Below are 20,157 nucleotides of genomic sequence, written 5' to 3'. Positions count from 1 at the left end.
AGGCAATAGCTCTCCCTGCAGCTGCAGCTCCTCACCAACTGGTACTCAGAGGTAGACAGTCTCTGACCATGGAGGCCCAATTACACTATCATGCTTAAAATACTTCCAAGTACTAGTTTCATCTATAACTTTTTACAGAGGCTTACTACGGAAGGGAGAGGGGCAGGTGACTAGAGGTTTCACTCACCTTTGTAGGATGATTGGAGTCGGGAGAGTATTATCTGGAGCACACTGAAGAGAACCAAAAGGAGAGATGCTTATGTTAAGATAAGATCATCTTCTGTACTTCCCTGAAGCCTTTGCCAGACCTTCTCAATGAAGCTTAAATGCATGCAAAATGAAACAATCATTCTGTGGTCTCCCTTGCATCCCTTAGATTTTAAGTCTCTTGGAGCAGTTGTGGCTAGACACATGCCATTTCACTCAGCAGTTCACTCCCTCCCCAATTCACCTTTTGAGCTCCTCCAAAATCCCAGGCAATTGCTTCCCAGGTTCACAATTGCTTCCCTCCATAGTGAACCTGTTTTCCTCTCACTCTACTTACCACAGTTGTCCCAACTACTGGAATTCTTGCCCCATTTGCAAGAAATTTTTCATGAGATCTCTTGCCCATTCTTCAACATTCCCTTACCACCCCCAATCCATAATCTTTCATCCCCCTGCTTTTCCAGGGACATACCCTGGGGTCTGCCTTTGTCTACTGGAGCAGCAATAAGAACACCACTCCTTATAGTGCACGGCCGGATACAGCCTGCTGGAATCACCCAGTGGTCATGTACAGCTCCAAGAATACTAGAAAGTGCCAGGTAATGGGAAAGGTCTCATGTGTTTCTGGTCTTTGGTTTACCACCAATTGGAAGTTGCCAGTTTTCTGACATTTTTCCAAGTATCTCCACCTTTCTCTGGTTATAAGACGCCCAAGGTTTTTAAGTTTTATGATCCCTTTTAAAACACAATACAAGGTTATCTACAAGCATTGCGCTTTACAAAGTACAATGTGTGTCTCCCCCAAGGAGCTAGCAATTCTACATTTTCCATGGCCAAAGTTTTATGGGGGGGCAGGGCTTAGCTTCCCTCCCATCCCTCCCCCACCCTAAAAATGTGTGGGCTCCCCCCCCCCAGTAATGATGGAAAGGCACTCTGCACACAATCAAGAAATCTCAAGCCACATTTTCCCAGGCCAAGACTTTAGAACCACAGAGTAGCTCAGAGGTTCAAATGACTCACAAAGCCATGTTATTGAACTTAGAGCCACATCAAAACCAGCTCCATAAAATTCAAGTACCTGGGATCTAAGAAACACACACTTTTCCTGCCCCCCCCCAGCCATGCACAGTATTTCCCCATCACTATATTTTTAACCAATACCCACCCCTTGCACCCATGGATGCTTGAGGACTTCAGCTGCACTCAGCCGTTTCTTGGCATCCCTCACAAGAAGCTTTGAAATGAGGTCTTTGGCTCTGAAAGAGATGTGAGCCCAGTCCTTGTCCGGGAACTCATAATTCCCCTCCTGGATACTTTCAAACAGCATATTCTGGAAAAGAGAGGCACAGTTAGATACAGCCTGAAACAGAAACCTCATCATGCTGTTCAGACCTCAGAGAAGAGGGAAGGTTTCAGAAGAGTAGGAAAGGGAAGAGGACCTGTTTTCATTTTCCCACCTTCCTGAAACCTTCCCCTGCTGTACATGATAGCACTGAATGGCTCAGTTTTGGGGAGGGCTGGTTCAGTGGTGTTACTAGGGTTTGCATCATCTGGTGCAAGAGCTCATTGCATCGCCCCCCATGATGGACCTCCTCCTGTACCAGACCACACAGAATAAGTTACAATATCATACGCACAGCCTAAATACAGTGACATCGTTGGTGCAATCCCCAAAGTTATTTCTTTAATATCTAACAATGCAGGCCACCCAACAAATCAGTAACCAACAATCAGTGGCCAACTTGATGACACACAACTGAATAAGAGTTCTAGTATTAGGTCTGGGAGCTGGAATTAAGAGCTGACTCATACTAACACATTACTGGTTCCCTGCTATGTCAATAACACCTCATTGGCTCTCAGAACAATCAGTCTCATTGGTCGGTTCTGAGTTAAAACCCACTTTTTGTTACATAAGGCAGTTGTGTTTTCCTTTTCTGGTTGTTTGGCTGTAATTTTTTATAGAACACAGATATTTTGAAGTGGTTTGTTTAATGCATTCTGCATTAAATTACCCATTGAATGGTATATAACATTATGGTATTGTTAGAAAATACCAAGATTTTCACAATTTTGGCCACTAGTAGTGTCACTCCCCCACCGAGGGCATCACCTGGTGTGGTCTGCATCCTTCTAGTGACACCACTGGGTTCATTGTCTATACTAGGTGTATACTCACTTGGCAGGCGGGACATGCTTCGCCACGGTCCCAGCCGCAGTCGGTCCCACAGTGTCCCACAAAGGGGGGATAACCACTCAGCATGATATACAGAATAACTCCAAGGCTCCAGAGATCACAGCGTTTGTCATAAATGGACGCCTCTTCATTAAAAGCCTCCACAACCTCCGGGGCCATGTATTCTGCTGAACCACACTGTGGGTGGGGAGAGAAAAGGAAATAGAGAAAAAGCAAGCAGGAGTTAAAAGGCAATCAACTGTTTAAATATTAAACTAATACCGAAAAGGGGGCAATATTTAAAAAATGGCCACACATTTGCCAGTTGTGAATGGTATACATGTATTTAAACAGCTGGGTTTTCTTCACAATAAAGGCAGAAGCAGTAAGAAAGTAGATCAGGCACCTGCTTCCATGCAGATCTCAGAGAACTAGCAGCTTGCTTTTTCAGGAGCTGCCTACATTGGAAAGAAATTTCCCAGCTGCCTGGTACAACGCTCAAGAGTCACCTAATGAAATCTACTGGCAAAACGTTCAGGAAAGGGAGGATTAGAACCTTCCTTCAATGTACTTTAGCCTATTTTTATTGTATAGTTGTTTCATTCGCTTTCTTGAGTGTTCAAGAAAGGAAAGAGACATAACTTATGGAATTCCCTGCCACAAGATGCAGCGATGGTTTTATGGAAAAACAAACCCCACTAGACAATTCACAAAGCATAAGTTCATACAATCATAGCTAATAGCTAGCTTAATGAAACCTCCATGGTTAGGAGTTGTCTACCTGGCATTGCCCAGTGGAGAAACAGGGAAAGCTAATTGTGGAAAATACTTATTTAATACTAACTGGGGAAAAAACCCACATTAGACTAAGTAAACCATTATTCTAATTTTTTATTCTATCTTTTTTTATTCTAATCTATTCTAGCAGATTTATAAAAGTATTTCTATTGAACCATCCATGTGCATAGTGCTTTGCAAAAATGAAAGTGTTCAGGAACAGTCTACCCTTGCGTAATGGTTGCTGGAGCAGCAGAGCTCCGCAGGAGGCACATGGCAGCTAGAGAGAAAATGCTGAGCCGAGATGGACTTTTGATCTGAACCAGCAAGGTGATGGTGTTCCATTCAAGACTCTCTCTAGAAGGCACCTCCTGTGATTTGGCTGGCAAACGTAGCTGCCCATGAAGGCATTCCCATCCCAAACTTGGCTTCACCCAGCTCAAATATAGCTCCTCCTGCCACATTCTTTCCCAGAAGCACTTGGGTAGGCACGCACACACCCACACACGGGGATACAGGCCAAGAACTATGAAGAGATCTTGGTGTTTCCTGGAAAAAAGGGCTATACATTCAGAGCTTTGGAGTAATGGGAGTAGATGGGTGGGTGGGAAGAAGCAGACACCATTCGGGGACTACACAAACAAGAGAAACAAAACTGCTCCAAAACCAGAACCACTTTTAAATCGTTTGTTAAAAATAACAAGATTTCCAAGAGCTATTATTGTTGCAATACTCCATTCAGACACTTGGACAGCTCCTGATAGATAATCCTTTTCCCCCCCCGCCCCAGCTAAAATCAAAACCCATCTTAGCCAACTGTTTTGAAGCAGAAATGCATGAAAATTTGGGATGCATGAAAATGGTTTTCATTTTATAACTAAATCAAACTTTCAGTGAAAGCTTGACACTGGCTCAGGGCCAAATGTACCTTGTTAAATAGTGGAGCACAGGTTTCTTCCCCACAAAATGAAAACTGAAAGTACAGTTAAGAAATGCAATTTTTTTTAACCCATTCCCTTATTTCCTTAAAACACAAAAACCAAGCTTCTGTGTGCTCAGGTAGACTACTCCTGTTTACTAGTCATTGTGCAAAAGAGTGAAGTAGAATCTAATCCTCCATGTTCAGAAGCAGTCTACCTCTGAATGGGTAGATGTCAGAAAGGACAAAACAAGCCAGCTCTGTTTGGAAACAACACTAGTATTTGGCCAATGCAGCAGAACTCTTATTATGTGGTGGGAAGGAAGAGAAATGGATGAAAAGTTTGTTTAGTGCCTGGAAAGAGGCTAGAGGGAAGTAAGCCTTACAAACAATGGGGCAGGGTGCCTTCAAAGTCCACCTGCTGCTTGAACTCTCCTCCTTCAAGCTTAGTGGGGGATTTCCAGATCACACATGCCGTCAATGCAGAAAGATCACGCATCATTGCCTGCCCTGATAATGACACCTAAGCTACCAGCAAAACTGGACAGGGTGGGAGAGAGGAGAAAACAGCTGCAGGCTTACCTCCCCTCCCAAGCAGGAAAAGGGCACAGCTACCTCTAGGGACTGATAACATGATGCTTTATAGACAGACTGTAAGCTCCATAAGGATGGAAAACAAAGCTTTTACAGGTGTGCGCCACTTAATGGAGATCCGTTCTCCAATTTCCGTTGTTATATGATTAGGCTGTTAAGCGAACATTCAGCCCAAACTAGTACCTTTGTTGTGTAAACAGATACTCCCTGCCAGAAACTAGCTGGCTGTACAGGTTACTGGAGACAGATTGCCTCTTCTTTGCATTAAGGGCCTCTGTGGTGTAAACAGACACTCTGCTGCAGGCTATGGGAGTCCTGACTGCCTCATTAACAGCCTCTTTGTTGTGCTTTGACCACCATCATATATGCGATCCGTTGTTAAGCTGAAGACGCCTGTATTTGGAAAGGGAAACATATGGGGGGGTGAACGGACACAGGGGCAAGGGGAGTAGGGATAAGAAGGTATGTATATCAATGCAGTAGGATGTATTTAAAATTCAGGAGTGTTCCTTCACATCTTACCATTAACTTGGAGCGAAGTACAGTCCTGCTAAATTAGACAAAGGGTCTAAAAGGGTCTTACACTGCCTCTGGACATAGCTGTTTCATTTAGCTATCGTAAGAGCCCTGCTGGATCAGACCAAGGGGGAATCCCATTTAATGTGGGATCCTATTTCTCACAGGGGCCAGTCGGATGCCTCCAGGAAGCTGACAGTGCATAAATTCAGCAATCCTCTGCCATTGTTGCCCTATGATATTCAGAGGTTGGCTGCCACTGTGCATGAAGGCTTCATTTAACCTCCATGAAGGAAAAGGACATCATGTGAGTGTTCTAGAAAGACCTTCCAGGCATATATTTGTCTGGGGGTTTAAAAAAATAATTCTCACTAAAAATGAAGCAAGGCATTATTTTTAGCCCAAAGAGTAAATGCTGGAACTTAAGCCGGCCTGAGGCTTCACAAACTCAGATACGTGAGAGAGGAGGAAGACGGTTGGCTGCAATTATGTTAGCCAACGAAAGGTACTTTCCATATGCTCAGAGGAACTACTGCTTTTATTACCACTTTACACATTCCAAGGCAGAATTCCAGTCACTAAACCTGGATCTGGCAACAATTAAACTCTATCTCGTCCCCTCCAAGGAGGTTTAAAAATGGTACACAAGGATAACCTCAGCACCCTGGGGAGGTTAGAATTTCTCCTCTAGCAATACAAGGCACCAAGTTCACCCTTTACTGCCACCTCCTCCTAGGAGTCCAGTTCAAACCTGTTGGGTACAAAGTTGCAAGTCCCTTACCCTGAGGTTGCATCAGCTGCCAAAGAATGCCTCTCCCTCAAGGGGAAAAAAAAAAAATCACAGCTGACCTGGGAAAAACCCATAAGAACAGGGTGTGAAGAGACGCCAAGAACCTGCCCAACCAGCAGGTTGGGGGAGCCACATCAGGCTAACAGGAGCCAAGGAACTTGGTCACATGTCTACCTACTTCACCAGGAGTGGGGTCAGCCTCCCCATGCCCCACTTCTTCAGAGTCAAAGGAAAGTTAACAAAGTCTCTTCAGCTTGTACTAAAAAGCAAACACATACTGACCTGCACCAGGTGGGGAATCAAGACTTAAAAAGCAATTCAGAGAAATTCCTAGTATCCAAGATTTGAACTTAACTGACTCAAGTACCCAGCTCAAAAGTAGCATTGGAAGCTTTCAGCAAAAGCCTGTATCTCTCTATTCAGAAGTAAGCTTCACTGAATTTAATGGAACTTACTTTCAGCTTGTGACTACAGAAGTGGTTCTCATGCATTTAGCATCGGGACCCACTTTTTAGAACAAGAATCTGTCAGGACCCACCAGAAGTGATGTCATGACTGGAAGTGACATCATCAAGTAGGAAAAATTTTTTAACAATCCTAGGCTGCAAGCCTACCCACACTTAACCAGGAGTAAGTCCCATTGACCATCATTGTTAAAAAAATATATATAGTAGCTTGTTAAAAGTACAGGTCTGTAGCATTTCCCCAAATGCAGTCACATACCATGGTAACATCAGTCTAATATATTAAAAATAAAATATTGAAACGAATGGGGACCCACCTGAAATTGGCTTGCGACCCAACTAGTGGGTTCCAACCCACAGTTCGAGAAACACTGGACTACAGGATTCATATTCTGTATTTCCATTCCTTTCTTTAAAAAAAATCCCACTGTTTGCATTTTGATGGCAAAAGCCTTTGAAAAACTTGAACACAGACTTTTTGGTGATTTTTAAATGCGTATTTTTCCTCACGTTAAATATTTATCTTTGTATTCATTTTAGAGTTAAATGCTATTATGTACCCAATGCCACTATTCCTCAAAGGATTTCAGGGGACCATACCTGGTTCCTCACAATCACCCTTTGAGGTAGGCAAGACTGAGACCAGTTCAGAGTCACACAGTGAGCTTCATGGTCAAGTAGGAATTTAAACCTAGATTTCCCCAGTTCCATTCTAACCACTATACCATACCACCATCAAAGTTACTCTAAAAATTGGTTTCCAAACCACTTTTTAAAATTAGTGGTTTAGAACTGGAATTGACTAGAGAAGTCATGCACAAACACATGATTCTGAACCAGAAGAATTTTTTTTTTTAAGAATCCCGTCCTTGATGAAGAATGCACTTGGCATACTGTCTACAGCTTTGACATTAAATATTAAACCCGCCACAGGTTCACAAACCTGTTTTGTAGATTCTCTAGAGGGAAGGGGAGGAACAAAAGTCAAGGCAAGGACCAGAAGTCTGATCTTAGATACAAGTCAGTCAGTAATTATTTTTTCCTGCTTCACAATGCTCAAATACTATTTGTGGTTCGAGACTGAAGGTTGCCAACGGTGTGCTGTTTTTTTTAACTCTTAACACAGTGGGGGCAGTGATTGGGGGAACTTTTACGGCTGCTGAGTGGGGCGGGGAAAAGCAATGTACAGGACGTGTGCTAACCCAACCTTGCAGCCAACCCTCCTCAAAAGATTGACAGGACATCCATGAAATGCAGAAGGACTAGCCTCCTATCTCCACCCCACAGGCACAAGGCTGGCCTGACCCACTTTTGCAAGATTCCTAGCCTCCCACATCAAGAGGAAAGGAATAAGGGGAGGAGGGAGGTGGTGAGGGGAACAGCCAGCAAAAGAAAAAAGCCTAAGCCATTCAGCCAATCAGCCAAGCTGTTGCTAAGGCCAGATTTTTAACTTCTCAGAGCTGGCTTAGAGAGACGCCACCTCCCTCAGCTTAGAGAAATGGCGCAGTAAAGACCAGGCGTGTTTGGAAAGGGAGGAGGGGGGAAAAACAAATCAAGCACATTATGAAATGTGAATGCAATAGCTGCTCTCTAGATTCCACAGATCTCAGTAATTGCCGACTTCTGCACCTTTTTTCGCAAGAGCTGTTCACTTCCAAAGCAGTCAGTTTCTTTGAATGTAGAGCCATTCAGAATGAAATACAGTATGCACATTCACAACACCAATCTATGGTTCAAGTTTAATCAACGGATAAGCCCCCAATCCATTTTCCAAGCAGGGAAGAGACAAAACGAGGAGTGGATAGCACAACATATCCCTGAGAAAACGGAAGCACAGTAAGATTTGGCCATGCACCTACAGACCACTCATCTAGGTCTGCAAATTCAAACCCCATCCCTGACCCCCATTTTGACAGTTCAGATTCTCTCAGTGCCATTCTGTAATTATTATGAGATTCCAACACCTGTTTAGTTCCAGGTTAGCTGAATTCCAGTTGGGAACCTGGATTTTTGGGATGCAATTCCTACCATGCACCATTCCTGCTTTTCAAAACCACAAATGCAAACCTAATAAACTGCATGTTTTCATAAGAACAAGGATTTTGTTTTTGCCAAACTGCCACCAGTGTACACTTTTCATCCAGTGTAGCACGGCTGAAAGACGAAGGGTAGAATTACATGAAGATTTCGCTACTCTTTCCTTCCAGCCTGCAAAATTTCAGAAATATATCAGAAGAACTAACCGAGCCTGAAAGTTTTGTGTTCCTGTAAAACAGAACCTCAAAATCTGGTTTAAAAAAGGTAGATTCCTGTAAGTACTGCCAAGGGGGCTGGGGGAGTCAAACTATGAGAGAGCTTTGTGAAGCACTAATACTCCATAATCAAAATCTGAAAGCATGTTTACAAGCTTGTTCCCCATTTGAAGTGCAAAAACCTGATCAATGCACATCTTAGTAGTGGAGGGGAAGGAAAAAATGAGATGCAGCAAACAATGCAGTGTATTCATCACTATGTCTTACTAGTTCCAGTTCATTTTAAAAGTTTCAGAACATTTGCAAGCGTGCAGTTTTCTCACCATCTAGCATTCCCCTGCCTCCTACGCAACAATTATAGCCACAAGAGAAAGGCATGCAAGTCACAGTCTCCTTAGCCCCTCTTTTCACGTCAAAGAGTCATCCATCCACCAGCCACATCAACACCACACAACAGCTGGCTCAGAGCAAAGAGGCATCAAGTCTCTCACTTTCCACAAGGACCAATGAGATGCCTTCAAGTCAACCATGGCACAAAACAGACTTGCCCTCTGCTTCTGTTTCCTCCACAGAAGACTGTCTCTGAACATGGATGTTCTACTTAACTATTACAGTGAATCAAAGATAGGTCTCTTCTTCTTCTTCTTCTTCCATAAAGTTGTCTAATTCCCTTTTAAAACCATCCAAGCCAGAAGTTATCACATCCTATGATAGTGAATTTAACCATGTGGTGCGCAATAAATCCCTGTATCTTTTCAAATATGGCCTGCCAATTTCATAGAGTGACCCCAAAGTCTAGTACTACAAGAGTGAAAAATCCCACTACCCACTTTCTCCACACCTGGCATAACTGTATAAGCTCCATCATTCCACCCCTACCCCCCAGTCATTTTTCCCCCCATGCAAAACTTTGTGAGGGCAAATCCAACATGTTAGTCTCTTTTCAACATGCTGACAATCAATTTCATGGGGTGAGCTCAAGTTCTAGTATTATACGGGCACAGCAGGGCAGGGCACTATGCATACAGTTTGTAATTCACCAAATCTCCATCTGGTTTCCCTGTGGGATCTTACCGGGGTAAGTAATTCCGGGGTGGAGATGGGAGAACAGTCGCCATTCAACTTGATCCCACTTCCCAAATCGAAGTCACAGATTTTCACGGGAGAAACCTTGAATTCCAGACAAAGAGAGGAAAAAACAAAAATTACAGTCAAGACAACACCCTCTTAACTTTTAGTCCTTGGTAATTATGCAGGGGATGGGCAGAGTGGATAGAGAGATGCTCTTTACACTCTCACATAACACCAGAACCAGGGGACATCCACTAAAATTGAGTGTTGGGAAAATTAGAACAGACAAGAGAAAATATTTCTTTACTCAGCATGTGGTTGGTCTGTGGAACTCCTTGCCACAGGATGTGGTGATGGCATCTGGCCTGGATGCCTTTAAAAGGGGATTGGACAAGTTTCTGGAGGAAAAATCCAATATGGGTTACAAGCCATGATGTGTTTGTGCAACCTCCTGATTTTAGAAACGGGCTACGTCAGAATGCCAGATGCAAGGGAGGGCACCAGGATGCAGGTCTCTTGTTATCTGGTGTGCTCCCCGGGGCATTTGGTGGGCCGCTGTGAGATACAGGAAGCTGGACTAGATGAGCCTATGGCCTGATCCAGTGGGGCAGTTCTTATGTCGGCTATCAGGATGATACCCTTCCTTTGTACAAGTTCTATTCCCCCCCCCCAAAATATTTTGATGTGATTGCCACATCTTCTGACAGCATGTTCCAAAGATCACCTATCCTACAGAGAGTTTCTCCAAAACAGATGGAACTTCCTACCAAGGAGGGAGTTTAAGCTACTGCTCACCTGATTGGAACTCTCACAGAGAATATTTTCTGGTTTTAAATCTCTATGTGCTATTCCTGTAAAGAAAAGTGAAAAAGTACATGAAATTACCAGTCCACTTCATGCAGGCATTTCACAACTCCCTGTACAACAAGAAGATGAAAGCAATAACTAGGGTGGAGCAGAGACTGGATGCCCCCAATGTAAGAGCAGCCCATAGGTCTTACCCCAGCATCCCATTTCTAACATTGGTCAGCCAGATTCCTCTGGGAAACCCACAAGCAGGGCACAAAGACGACTAAGTCTATAGAAGCTCTATTTAGGGCCCAATCCTATCCAATTTTCCAATGCCAGTGCAACTATGCCAGTGGGGCATGCACTGCATCTTGTGGTGGGGAAGCAGTCACAGAGGCCTCCTTAAGGTATGGGAACATTTGTTCCCTTATCTTAGGGCTACACTGCAGCTGCACCAGTGCTGGAAAATTGGATAGGATTGGGCCCTTAGTTATCAAAGCTAGTTGATATGATAAACCCATCTAAGAACATGAGAAACTGCCTGCTGGGTAAGAATAAGAGGCATGTCTAGTCTAACATCTTACCCGCTACAGTGGCTGATCTAAAGCTCCCAGGAAAACCAAATTATGGTGTGAAGGCATAATTTGTTGACTCTTCCCGCTGTCATGTAGAGACAAACATCCTCTAAATATGAAGGATCCATTAAGCTATTGTGGTCACCAATTTGTACTGGTGGCCATGATAGGAAGGAAAATGGATCTAATCCTCTTTTAAGCCCAGTTAAATGAGCAGCTGTCATCACAGTTTACCTACCTTTGTTGTGCAAGAAATTAAGGGCACTGGCTATGTCATGCACCACCATGCTGGCCTCCAGCTCATTGAAATGGCGCCGACGGTGGATATGGGTTAAGATGGAACCTGAAAAAGTCAAAGAGAAGAGGAATTAATGCATGTTTAATGACCTTGGTTTGTCACACACACACATACATACACACACACACACACACACACACCTTCCAGGTGCTCCTTACACTGAACACCTTGACCCAGGATCCATACAGCAAGGGCTTATGTCTCACAAGCTATTTTTAATGAGGAAGATTCAAGTGCAGAGCATTTCTCCTCACCACCAAAATGGCAGAAGCACACTGGTTACAAGAACAATATTGATTTGGTTAGAGGGTCAACTGAACACTTTCATGTTGACAATAATTATGGTTCACAATGGAACACACAACACTACAAAAAAGTTACCTGTGCTGAAAGAAACCAACTGCTTTAGTGTCTTTTTTTAAAAGTGACCCACACAAGCGCACAGCACATAGGGCTCTCCAAGGGAAGATAACGTGTGTCACTAAAAATAATAATTACCTGCCCTCAAAGGAGCTTAACTGTTGTGCTGTATTTTTATTTTTTTGTGCATGTCACTAATCTGAGCCAAAAAAGTATATAAAGTAGGAATTCACTCACAATATGCAAAGAGAAGTCAGTGTTCAGACTTTTAATTCAGAAAAACAGGAAAGCCTTGGTTATAACAAGTTAGTGTTAGATATCTCCCTAAATTCACCCAATCTGCTTACCTCCTCTCATCTTCTCAAACACGAGGTAGAATCGGTCCTCCTCTTCAAAGAACTCTATGAGCTCCAGGATGTTTCTATTATGAGGGGAAAGGATAGAATGAAATCAGGGAAGAGAAGGATCTTTGCTTCTTATTTTCCTATTGGAAGGAGGACATTAGTTAGTCAGACATTCCAGGATGCCTAGCAGCAGTCAAAAGAGAACAGTCCTCCCATGTTTATCCCAGCATCTGGCTTTGAAGATGGAACTGTGCATTTAGCTATAATGAATCCAGGTCAGCACCTCCAGGATGTCAAGCAAGGCCAGAAGAAGCCCTTCTCTACCTTTACTCTCCCCATCAATTGGCATTCAGAGCTTGATTGGCTCTGAACATGGAAGCTCCTTTTAGCCACCATGGCTAAGAACTGCTGATAAAACAAATTTGCAAGAAGCTTCCATGTGAAGAAGGGTAAGAGTGTTGGGGACTTTTTAGTTTTCAAAGAGTGAAGTAAGGTCTCCAACATTCAAACCTTTTCTTATACAGAAGATTTCTCAATGAAATCTCCTAATAAGAAAGTGGTGGGCAAGCTTTCTTGAAGCACATTTTTTTCTCACTATCACCCATTTTTCTCACTCCAACACCCATTCAAGAGGTGATGAGAGGATGTTGGTTGTGAGGGGGGGTGGGTTGCAGGAGAGTGCAACACCCCACCCCAGAGTGCAAATCCTATAATATCTCCACATAACCCACTGCAGCTTCTTGGGGATTCTGCAGCAGAGAGTTCAAGGCTGATATCAGAGATAAAAAGACTCTTCCATAATAAACAAAGGGTCTAGTTCTCACTGAGGTGGTCAACTTGTGACTGGGCTGTATAGAATAGGCCTCCATAAGAAAAATTCCTACACATAGAAAACTAGGATCCAGCCTAGCCTGCTCCCTGACATGCTAGTTTTCTAGGCACAGAGAATACATATTGAATGAACAGGCATTCAATTTGAGCATCTACAGGCTGGAGTGGGTCATCTCAGACATAAATGAGATGTTAGACATAGTAAGGCCAAGGCTTAAGTCACACACACATACCTATGACCTTGGCACTGATACAGCATCTCCACCTCCCGGAAGACCCGGCTTCGGATATGTCCCAGACGCTTCTCAATTATCTTTAAAAAGAAAGAAGCCAGAGGGAATCAAGTCACATCTGGATGCTGAGGGGGGTGGATGAGATATTTTGGATAGACAGTCACGGAGTGGTTAAGTAGCATACATGCAATGATTTGTGTTCTTTTGTATTGCCCAACCTCGAATTCATACAAGTTAATGAGAACATCTACACCTTTATCCTAATGTACCTTGACATAATAGTCACAAGAGATACTATGCATTTCAACACATTAGTGTGTATTATAGGTAACAATTAAGCACATATACTTGAAGTGATATTTATGGAAAAAAAGTGGTAAAACATTCACATGAGCACTCTCTGAAGGTCATACCCTCACATACTTGCATGCCACCCACATTCTGCAGACTCTTCCCTTGAATAGCAAGTTTTTAAAAAAAAATTTATAGTCTTATAATACAATGAATACTTGCATACTATACACAAGAAAGTTTACATACAAAAATCATCCTTAAGAGCTAACCTGATAAAACCATAAATATGTCCATGTATTTTCCTAAAATATAAAATTCACTGCTATTAACGTGCTAGTTTTCTTGGGGTGGGAATCTTATTTTATTTGCACTGAGGATCTCTCTATCATGAACTTGCACCAAAAACAAATAAGACCTTTAAAAAATTCATATGATTACATTTGAGCATGGAGGAGCATTCCCTCATGTAAAAATCCCTGCAGGTAGTAAACTAGGATGGTAAAGAGAGAAGAGAAGGTTAGAATCATTTCCCCCAGCATTCTAGTTTTCTGCATGAAGAGAATTGTCAAATTTCTCAATTCTTGCAGTATCTCCACCTTCCACTACACCTTTCCTACACCCTTTGTCCCTCTCTCAGGGATCAGATCAAGCCTGAAGTTCAGAGAAGCAGGATCACATCACCAATAGCTGCAGATACCCCACCAAGGTCCAATTTGGAAGTGGGAAGAGCACAACACTTGCTACACCTCCCAAATTCAAAAACTACACATCTCCTTTCATCTGTGTTCATTTCTAGATTGCAAGCACCTCAGGGTGGAGACCTGTCCCCTCCGTCACAGTAAAGTGCCCTGCATGAACAGTGCTATATGAAAACATGCTTGAACCCCTGAGCTTCATTTTGTTGAAATTAAGAAGACTTCCTTTAGCTGCAAGAGGGAGAAAAATAGTCGTAGTAGTAGTCGTAGCAGCAGTAGTAACTTTATGTCATTGTGCTACAGCACAATGAAATTTATGCACCTTTAAGATACAAGCATAAATATGTACTAAAATTCCAACAATCACACTCTATACACTCACCCACACATTCTATACAGCATGCATCATAATATAAAAAACAGTATAACAGACCATAATGCCCAGGAGCATGGTAACAACTATATCGCCTTATTCAACATAATTATGGCTGTGGGATAAAAACTGTTCAGGAAGTTTTTTCCCTTTGCAAACAGCTGTTCCCTTTGCAATTGGTTTCAAGTCTTTACAAAAAGGAAAAAAAAACTATTGCAAACTCAGGTATGAAATAGAGAGTAAGGGCAGGAGAGGGGAAGAAATGGAAGACTGATGGAGCAGAGACTCCATCAAGTTGCAATTTTAGGTTGCATTACAAGCTGTATGAAAAGAGCCATTGTTTCACTCCCAGCACCAGAAACTGACCCTCTGCACAGCAGCTGCTGTTCTCCTCCAACCCAGGGAGGTCATGACCTTGCCGCCTCCCCCTAAACCCACCAGCCAGCTTTACAATCCTCCTCTTCCCCACCCCACTCCCTCCGCATCTGTGCAAAACACATATTCTGCCAGGATCCTTTTTCCATTTAAGTGCCAGCTGACCCCAGATCTGCGTCACTGCTTGGATACATACGCCAGTGAGAATTTGGGGGAGGGTTACAAAGAGAGACTGAGGTGGGGAGGATCAGCAGGACTGAAAGAGGACAGAAGATCAGACAGGGAGGGGCAGTGATGAAAGTCAGCAGGGTACGGGCTCACACCCAAGTAAAATAAAAATTCAACATTCCTGAAGGGGTGCCAAGTCAGTCTATTTCAGCAGACACAGAAGCTGCATCTTGTGGTACCTAACACTATTTAATAAAAAAAACACAAGTTTTAGAATTTCAGCTGAGTTAACTGTTCCAAGCCTATTGCAGGGAGGAAAAATAAGAGTCCTGTAACATCTTGAAGATTAACAGGTTTATTGTGGCAACAGGCAGAACCTTTCATGGAGAGGAGCTCAATGGATCTATGTGCTGGACAGAGCTCTCTGCTTCAACAAATCTGCTAGACTTTAAAAGTGTTATAAGGAACTGGTTAGTGTTATGACACCTTAAAGATGACAGATTCATTGTGGCATTACCTTTCACAGATTCAACCTCAGCTTGTCAGACAGAAGTTCACAAAAGATACAGTGGGGCAGAGGTTGTTATTCTTCAAGGTGTCATAAAACTCCCCTTTGGCCTGCTGTGGCCTAACAAGAGCCTTGGGACACCTTAAAACAGTTCTCACACTTTTAGCACCAGGACTCACTTTTTAGAATAAGAATCTGTCAGGACCCACCAGAAGTGATGTCATGACCGGAAATGACATCATCAAGCAGGAAAAATTTTTAGCAATCCTAGGCTGCAATCTTACCCACACTTACCCAGGAACAAGTCCCATTGACTATCATTGTTAAAAGCATATACGTACATAGTAGCCTGTTCAAAGTACAGGTCTGTAACATTTCTCCAAATGCAGCCACATACCATGGTATCATCAAGTCTAATATATTAAAAATAAAATATTGAAATGAACGGGGACCCACCTGAAATTGGCTCATGACCCACCTAGTGGGTCCCGACCCACAGTTTGAGAAACACTGCCTTGAAGACTAAGATTAATTGTGGCAAAAGCTTAATGGAACTGGACTCCAGTCCATGAGAGCTACTTCCAGTTGCCAAAATAAACCTGTCAATCTTCAAGATGTCACAGCCAATTTCCCCCCCTCCAATAGACAAATCATGGTGATCCATTTGGAATTTAAAATTTAATGTAATCATCTTTAGCAACTGCCCCAAGACAAATCATGCCAACTTACAAACACATGCATGCAGTTTTGTTCTGCAGCCTCTGCATTTTTAAATAAGTATTTATCAAGATGTTGTGTGTCCATCTTAACACAACTATCTTCAAAGGAGGGAAAAACTATTTTTTTTAAGTTCATCATTTTAGAAACAAGAGTTTAATTATGTAATCGGGCAGTCATTACATAAACCAATCTGCTGATGTGTTTCATACATCTCCACCACATCTAATTTTTTTTAATTGGATTTTGAATCTGCCAGACACTTGTTCCCACTTAACACACAGCATTGCTTAGGCAGAGGCCTGGATGGGAGCCCAGCCATCTGCCCTGGAAATAAACTGTCCGCCTTAATTCTACATCTACCAAGACAAGCTACAGTTGCTCAGTACTGAGGGATAAGCACTCTGTACATGCTCAGAAGCACTTTGGCCAAATTCTTCTTTGGCTGTTTCTCTGTAAAAAACAACATGATTACCCAGTAGCACTGGGAACACGCGGGAGCTATAACTCATACACATTTGGGTCACTTGTCATGAGTGAGCACTTTTTCTTGGTGATCGAGTTTTACAACAGTTGTTCCACTTCCTCACCTCTCCTGAAATGACTGCATCCTGATCTATACATGCAGAACAAGAGGTAGAATCCCAGCATGGTAAAGCTAGCTGTTTACATGTAGGGAAATTATTGTAATTGAGCATTTTAACATGCTGTTATTCACTCCTACAGTTGTAGAATCCTCAGGTGACAGAAAGTTTGTCAGTCTAGACTGCAGGAAACAATCTATTGAGTGGCAGGTCTGGTCTAGATTTCTCAAATTCTGGTTCAGAATTAGCTTTAGGGCAGATCAGCACCCTTGATTAAAAGGAGTACTCAGATTCCTTTATTTCACCTGGTCAAATTCTTTTTAAAAAAATCTCAGTTGAATTACTGGGGTCTGGTTCGCTAGCTGCTGCAACTAGACTATTGACAACCAGACTTCTAGATATTGATAGGATTCTATGGCAGCAGCCAACAGACTTGTTCCCTATTACATTACCATCTTATGATAAACTATGGCAGCAGGTCCAACTATCTGTTTGTTCTCCACTGTCTGCAACAAAGACAGGCATTTATGTTAGCATGTTGTAATGCCCTTCCCTCTGTTCTCAGGGGCAGATATAAAGGCATTCCTAAGGATGCAACTGCTTGTCAGGTAATATTGACTCCTTACTTCATATATTGCTATATTGTAATAGTAAACAAGAATCCTGCTCAAGATTTCTTAAGCCTCTCCTCCCTCATCATCTGGGCCTGATGGATAGTTTGATATTACAGCACCTGTTAGTGGGAAAAGACAAATTCTGCACTAAACAGGTTGTTTTGTTCCTTAAGTCTTGAATTCAGGAAGCCATATTACACATTTATCGGAATGAGTCTTTATAAATATTACTTATGAAGGTAATGGGAACAGTAATATGTTATCTAATGTATATTATATGCTAATAAAGGTTTGAACCATCTCAGGACTCTACCACTTTATTCTTCTCTGTGTCTAGAATAGATAAATAATTATGGTTGGGGACTACTAAAAGTAGTAGACTTCTCTGCAAGGCTGTGATAGTACATCCTGTTTTGTGGGTTTGGAATTAATTCTGTGCTACTACTATAGTTTAAACTTTCCTGGGTCCACATCAGCATCAACACATCAATGTCTACATTGTTTTCTTTCTCTCTGTCTTCCTACTCCAAACTCAGATGGATCAGAGCAAATTTGCAGGGAAGAACCAACCCAAGTTTAATCTTAACAATTTGCATTGCTAGTTTTTTACAAAGCATATCAAACAGTCTTGAGTTTTTATCTAAAACAAACCAGCCTTGCCTGGCTTAGCAATACACCACACTGCCATCTCAGTGGACAAAAGATTCATGGAGAGGCACCAACAAAACTAAGGATTTACAGTATTCACGTTTCATAGCTACCAATTCTTCTTTAAGGTTTTTGGCAACGGCCCAGGAACTAACCATTCCAACATAGTTAAGCAATTCAACCAAGACCAAACAAGAAATTTGTTGTGTTGATAATTGCACAGATTAACAAAAAGGAGCTCCTTTGTGTGTAAAGCACACACTTCCAGTCTTATTTTACTAGCATTCTCAGAATAATCCCATGAGCTGGGAAAGGAGAAAAGGTAGTATGGGTCAAAGTCATTTAAACAGTATCTGTGGCCAAGTCATCCCCTTGGACCCCAGCTCCAAATGCTGCAAAACTTCTGGAATCATCACACACACTCCTACAACAAGAATGCAGACATTTATTCACAAGAAAGATTAAACGTTAGGATCCTCAGTAGCTGAGTATGCCAAGAGAAACACAAGGGCTTCTGCAAGCTTGTTTTAAAGATACTTCTCAAAACAGCATCACTATCTGAAAGCCTGGTAAGACCTCAGCTCCTCTGCAGTCTGCAAAGCCAACCTCTTTGCACAACCTTAGCTCCTTTCCCCAAACTTGTATCAATTGCAATTTATAAAACAGAAAGCAGCCATTCAGGCCAAGCAGAGACCAGAACAAATTCTGTCAAATTCCAAAGATGCTCTGTAACCAACTGACATTACAACAGTACAATGATCACAAGTGAATCTAGAGGTATCTCAGGGCCGCAATTCTCTTGTGATCTACTGACCAGATCATCAACATTGCAGAGGTGGGGGAGGGACGAAATATCTAGAACATACATGTCTCGAACCCTGTTCATGGGTTAGCTGAACTAGAACCAATGGCTCAAGCACCCTTTTTTCTTCAGAGCTCATACCTTCACAGCATACTCCTTATTAGTAATAAGGTTAACGCAGGCCTGGACTTTCGCATGGGCTCCTTCCCCAAGTATCTCTTCTTGGAGCAGGTAAACATCTGAAGCAGACAGGGAGAGAAACCAAAGACTGAATGTGTTAGGAATGAATAGATCAAACCTTGCACTAAGCTTCTGGGGAGACTTGGGCAAAACTAGACAGCAGTGACAAATTAACAGAGCTTAACAAACCAAGCTTCTTCCAGTTTCAAAGCTTGTGCATTGCAACACTCTCCTTTTAAAAATGAATGAATAAAATAAATTTCTACTCATGCTTTTAAAAAAGTATTCAGATATAGATCTTTCCCTACACTCATTTCCATCTCCAGCTGAAAAAGCTCTAGTTACAAGTCCAACAAGATAGCAAATAAGAAAACAAAGAAAGAAAAAATTACAAGATATAAATGCCAAGGTTTATAATTCATGTTCAAGGGATATTTAACATATCCGTAGTAACTGGCAATCAATCCTTTAAGACAGTGGTTTTCAAACTCTCCAGGAGAGTTTGAGCCACTGTAAGTTCTTGCAGGGGCAGGAGGCGGAGGCAGCTGGGGTGGGTGGAAGGATTCCCAGTTTGAAAAGCCCTGCATTAAGACTTCTCTATATTCGGTCCTGGATTTCTCATCATTTTATCAAACCTAGCAGCGCCAAGATGATTCACCTTCATTATTTTCTTTAGTTGGAGGCAGAGAATTGATCTCTGCCATTTTCCAGGCTGCACAGGAACAGCCCTTGAACCAAGATGATACAACTCCCTTATTTTCTTTTGGTGGGGGCAGAGAACTGGTCTTGTTTGCCATTTTCAAGACTTTGCAAGAACAACCCTTGAAGCTGTGAGCATATAACAAGGAGGTTTACTGTGTGTTTTTAAAATAGTTAAAAACCATAACAGAGACATGAGTTTACTTGTAGTTTACTTGATCACATTCATGAACATTTTCCAGTACTTAATTGCTCTCTCACATTTCTGCTACTAGTCCTCATGGAGAAAATGGCCTAGCTGGGG

At 42.3% G+C, this 20,157-nt stretch overlaps 1 protein-coding gene across 1 annotated transcript in view; it reads right to left on the bottom strand.

Annotated features, from left to right (window-relative positions):
• Positions 1-20,157, bottom strand: part of MKNK2 (MAPK interacting serine/threonine kinase 2) — a 41,796-nt gene that overhangs the window by 7,793 nt on the left and 13,846 nt on the right. Inside the window, exons 5-13 of the mRNA XM_066636536.1 lie at positions 19,116-19,213; positions 13,197-13,276; positions 12,136-12,209; positions 11,369-11,473; positions 10,562-10,617; positions 9,770-9,865; positions 2,387-2,581; positions 1,373-1,537; positions 188-231 (exon numbers count right to left, since the gene is read on the bottom strand). Coding sequence (XP_066492633.1) covers positions 188-231; positions 1,373-1,537; positions 2,387-2,581; positions 9,770-9,865; positions 10,562-10,617; positions 11,369-11,473; positions 12,136-12,209; positions 13,197-13,276; positions 19,116-19,213 — 913 coding nt within the window. The remainder of the gene's footprint in view (positions 1-187; positions 232-1,372; positions 1,538-2,386; positions 2,582-9,769; positions 9,866-10,561; positions 10,618-11,368; positions 11,474-12,135; positions 12,210-13,196; positions 13,277-19,115; positions 19,214-20,157) is intronic.

The sequence above is a fragment of the Tiliqua scincoides genome, chromosome 8, assembly GCF_035046505.1.
Source record: "Tiliqua scincoides isolate rTilSci1 chromosome 8, rTilSci1.hap2, whole genome shotgun sequence".
Classification (NCBI taxonomy): Eukaryota; Metazoa; Chordata; class Lepidosauria; order Squamata; family Scincidae; genus Tiliqua; species Tiliqua scincoides.
This window is presented reverse-complemented; position numbering and strand designations above follow the sequence as displayed.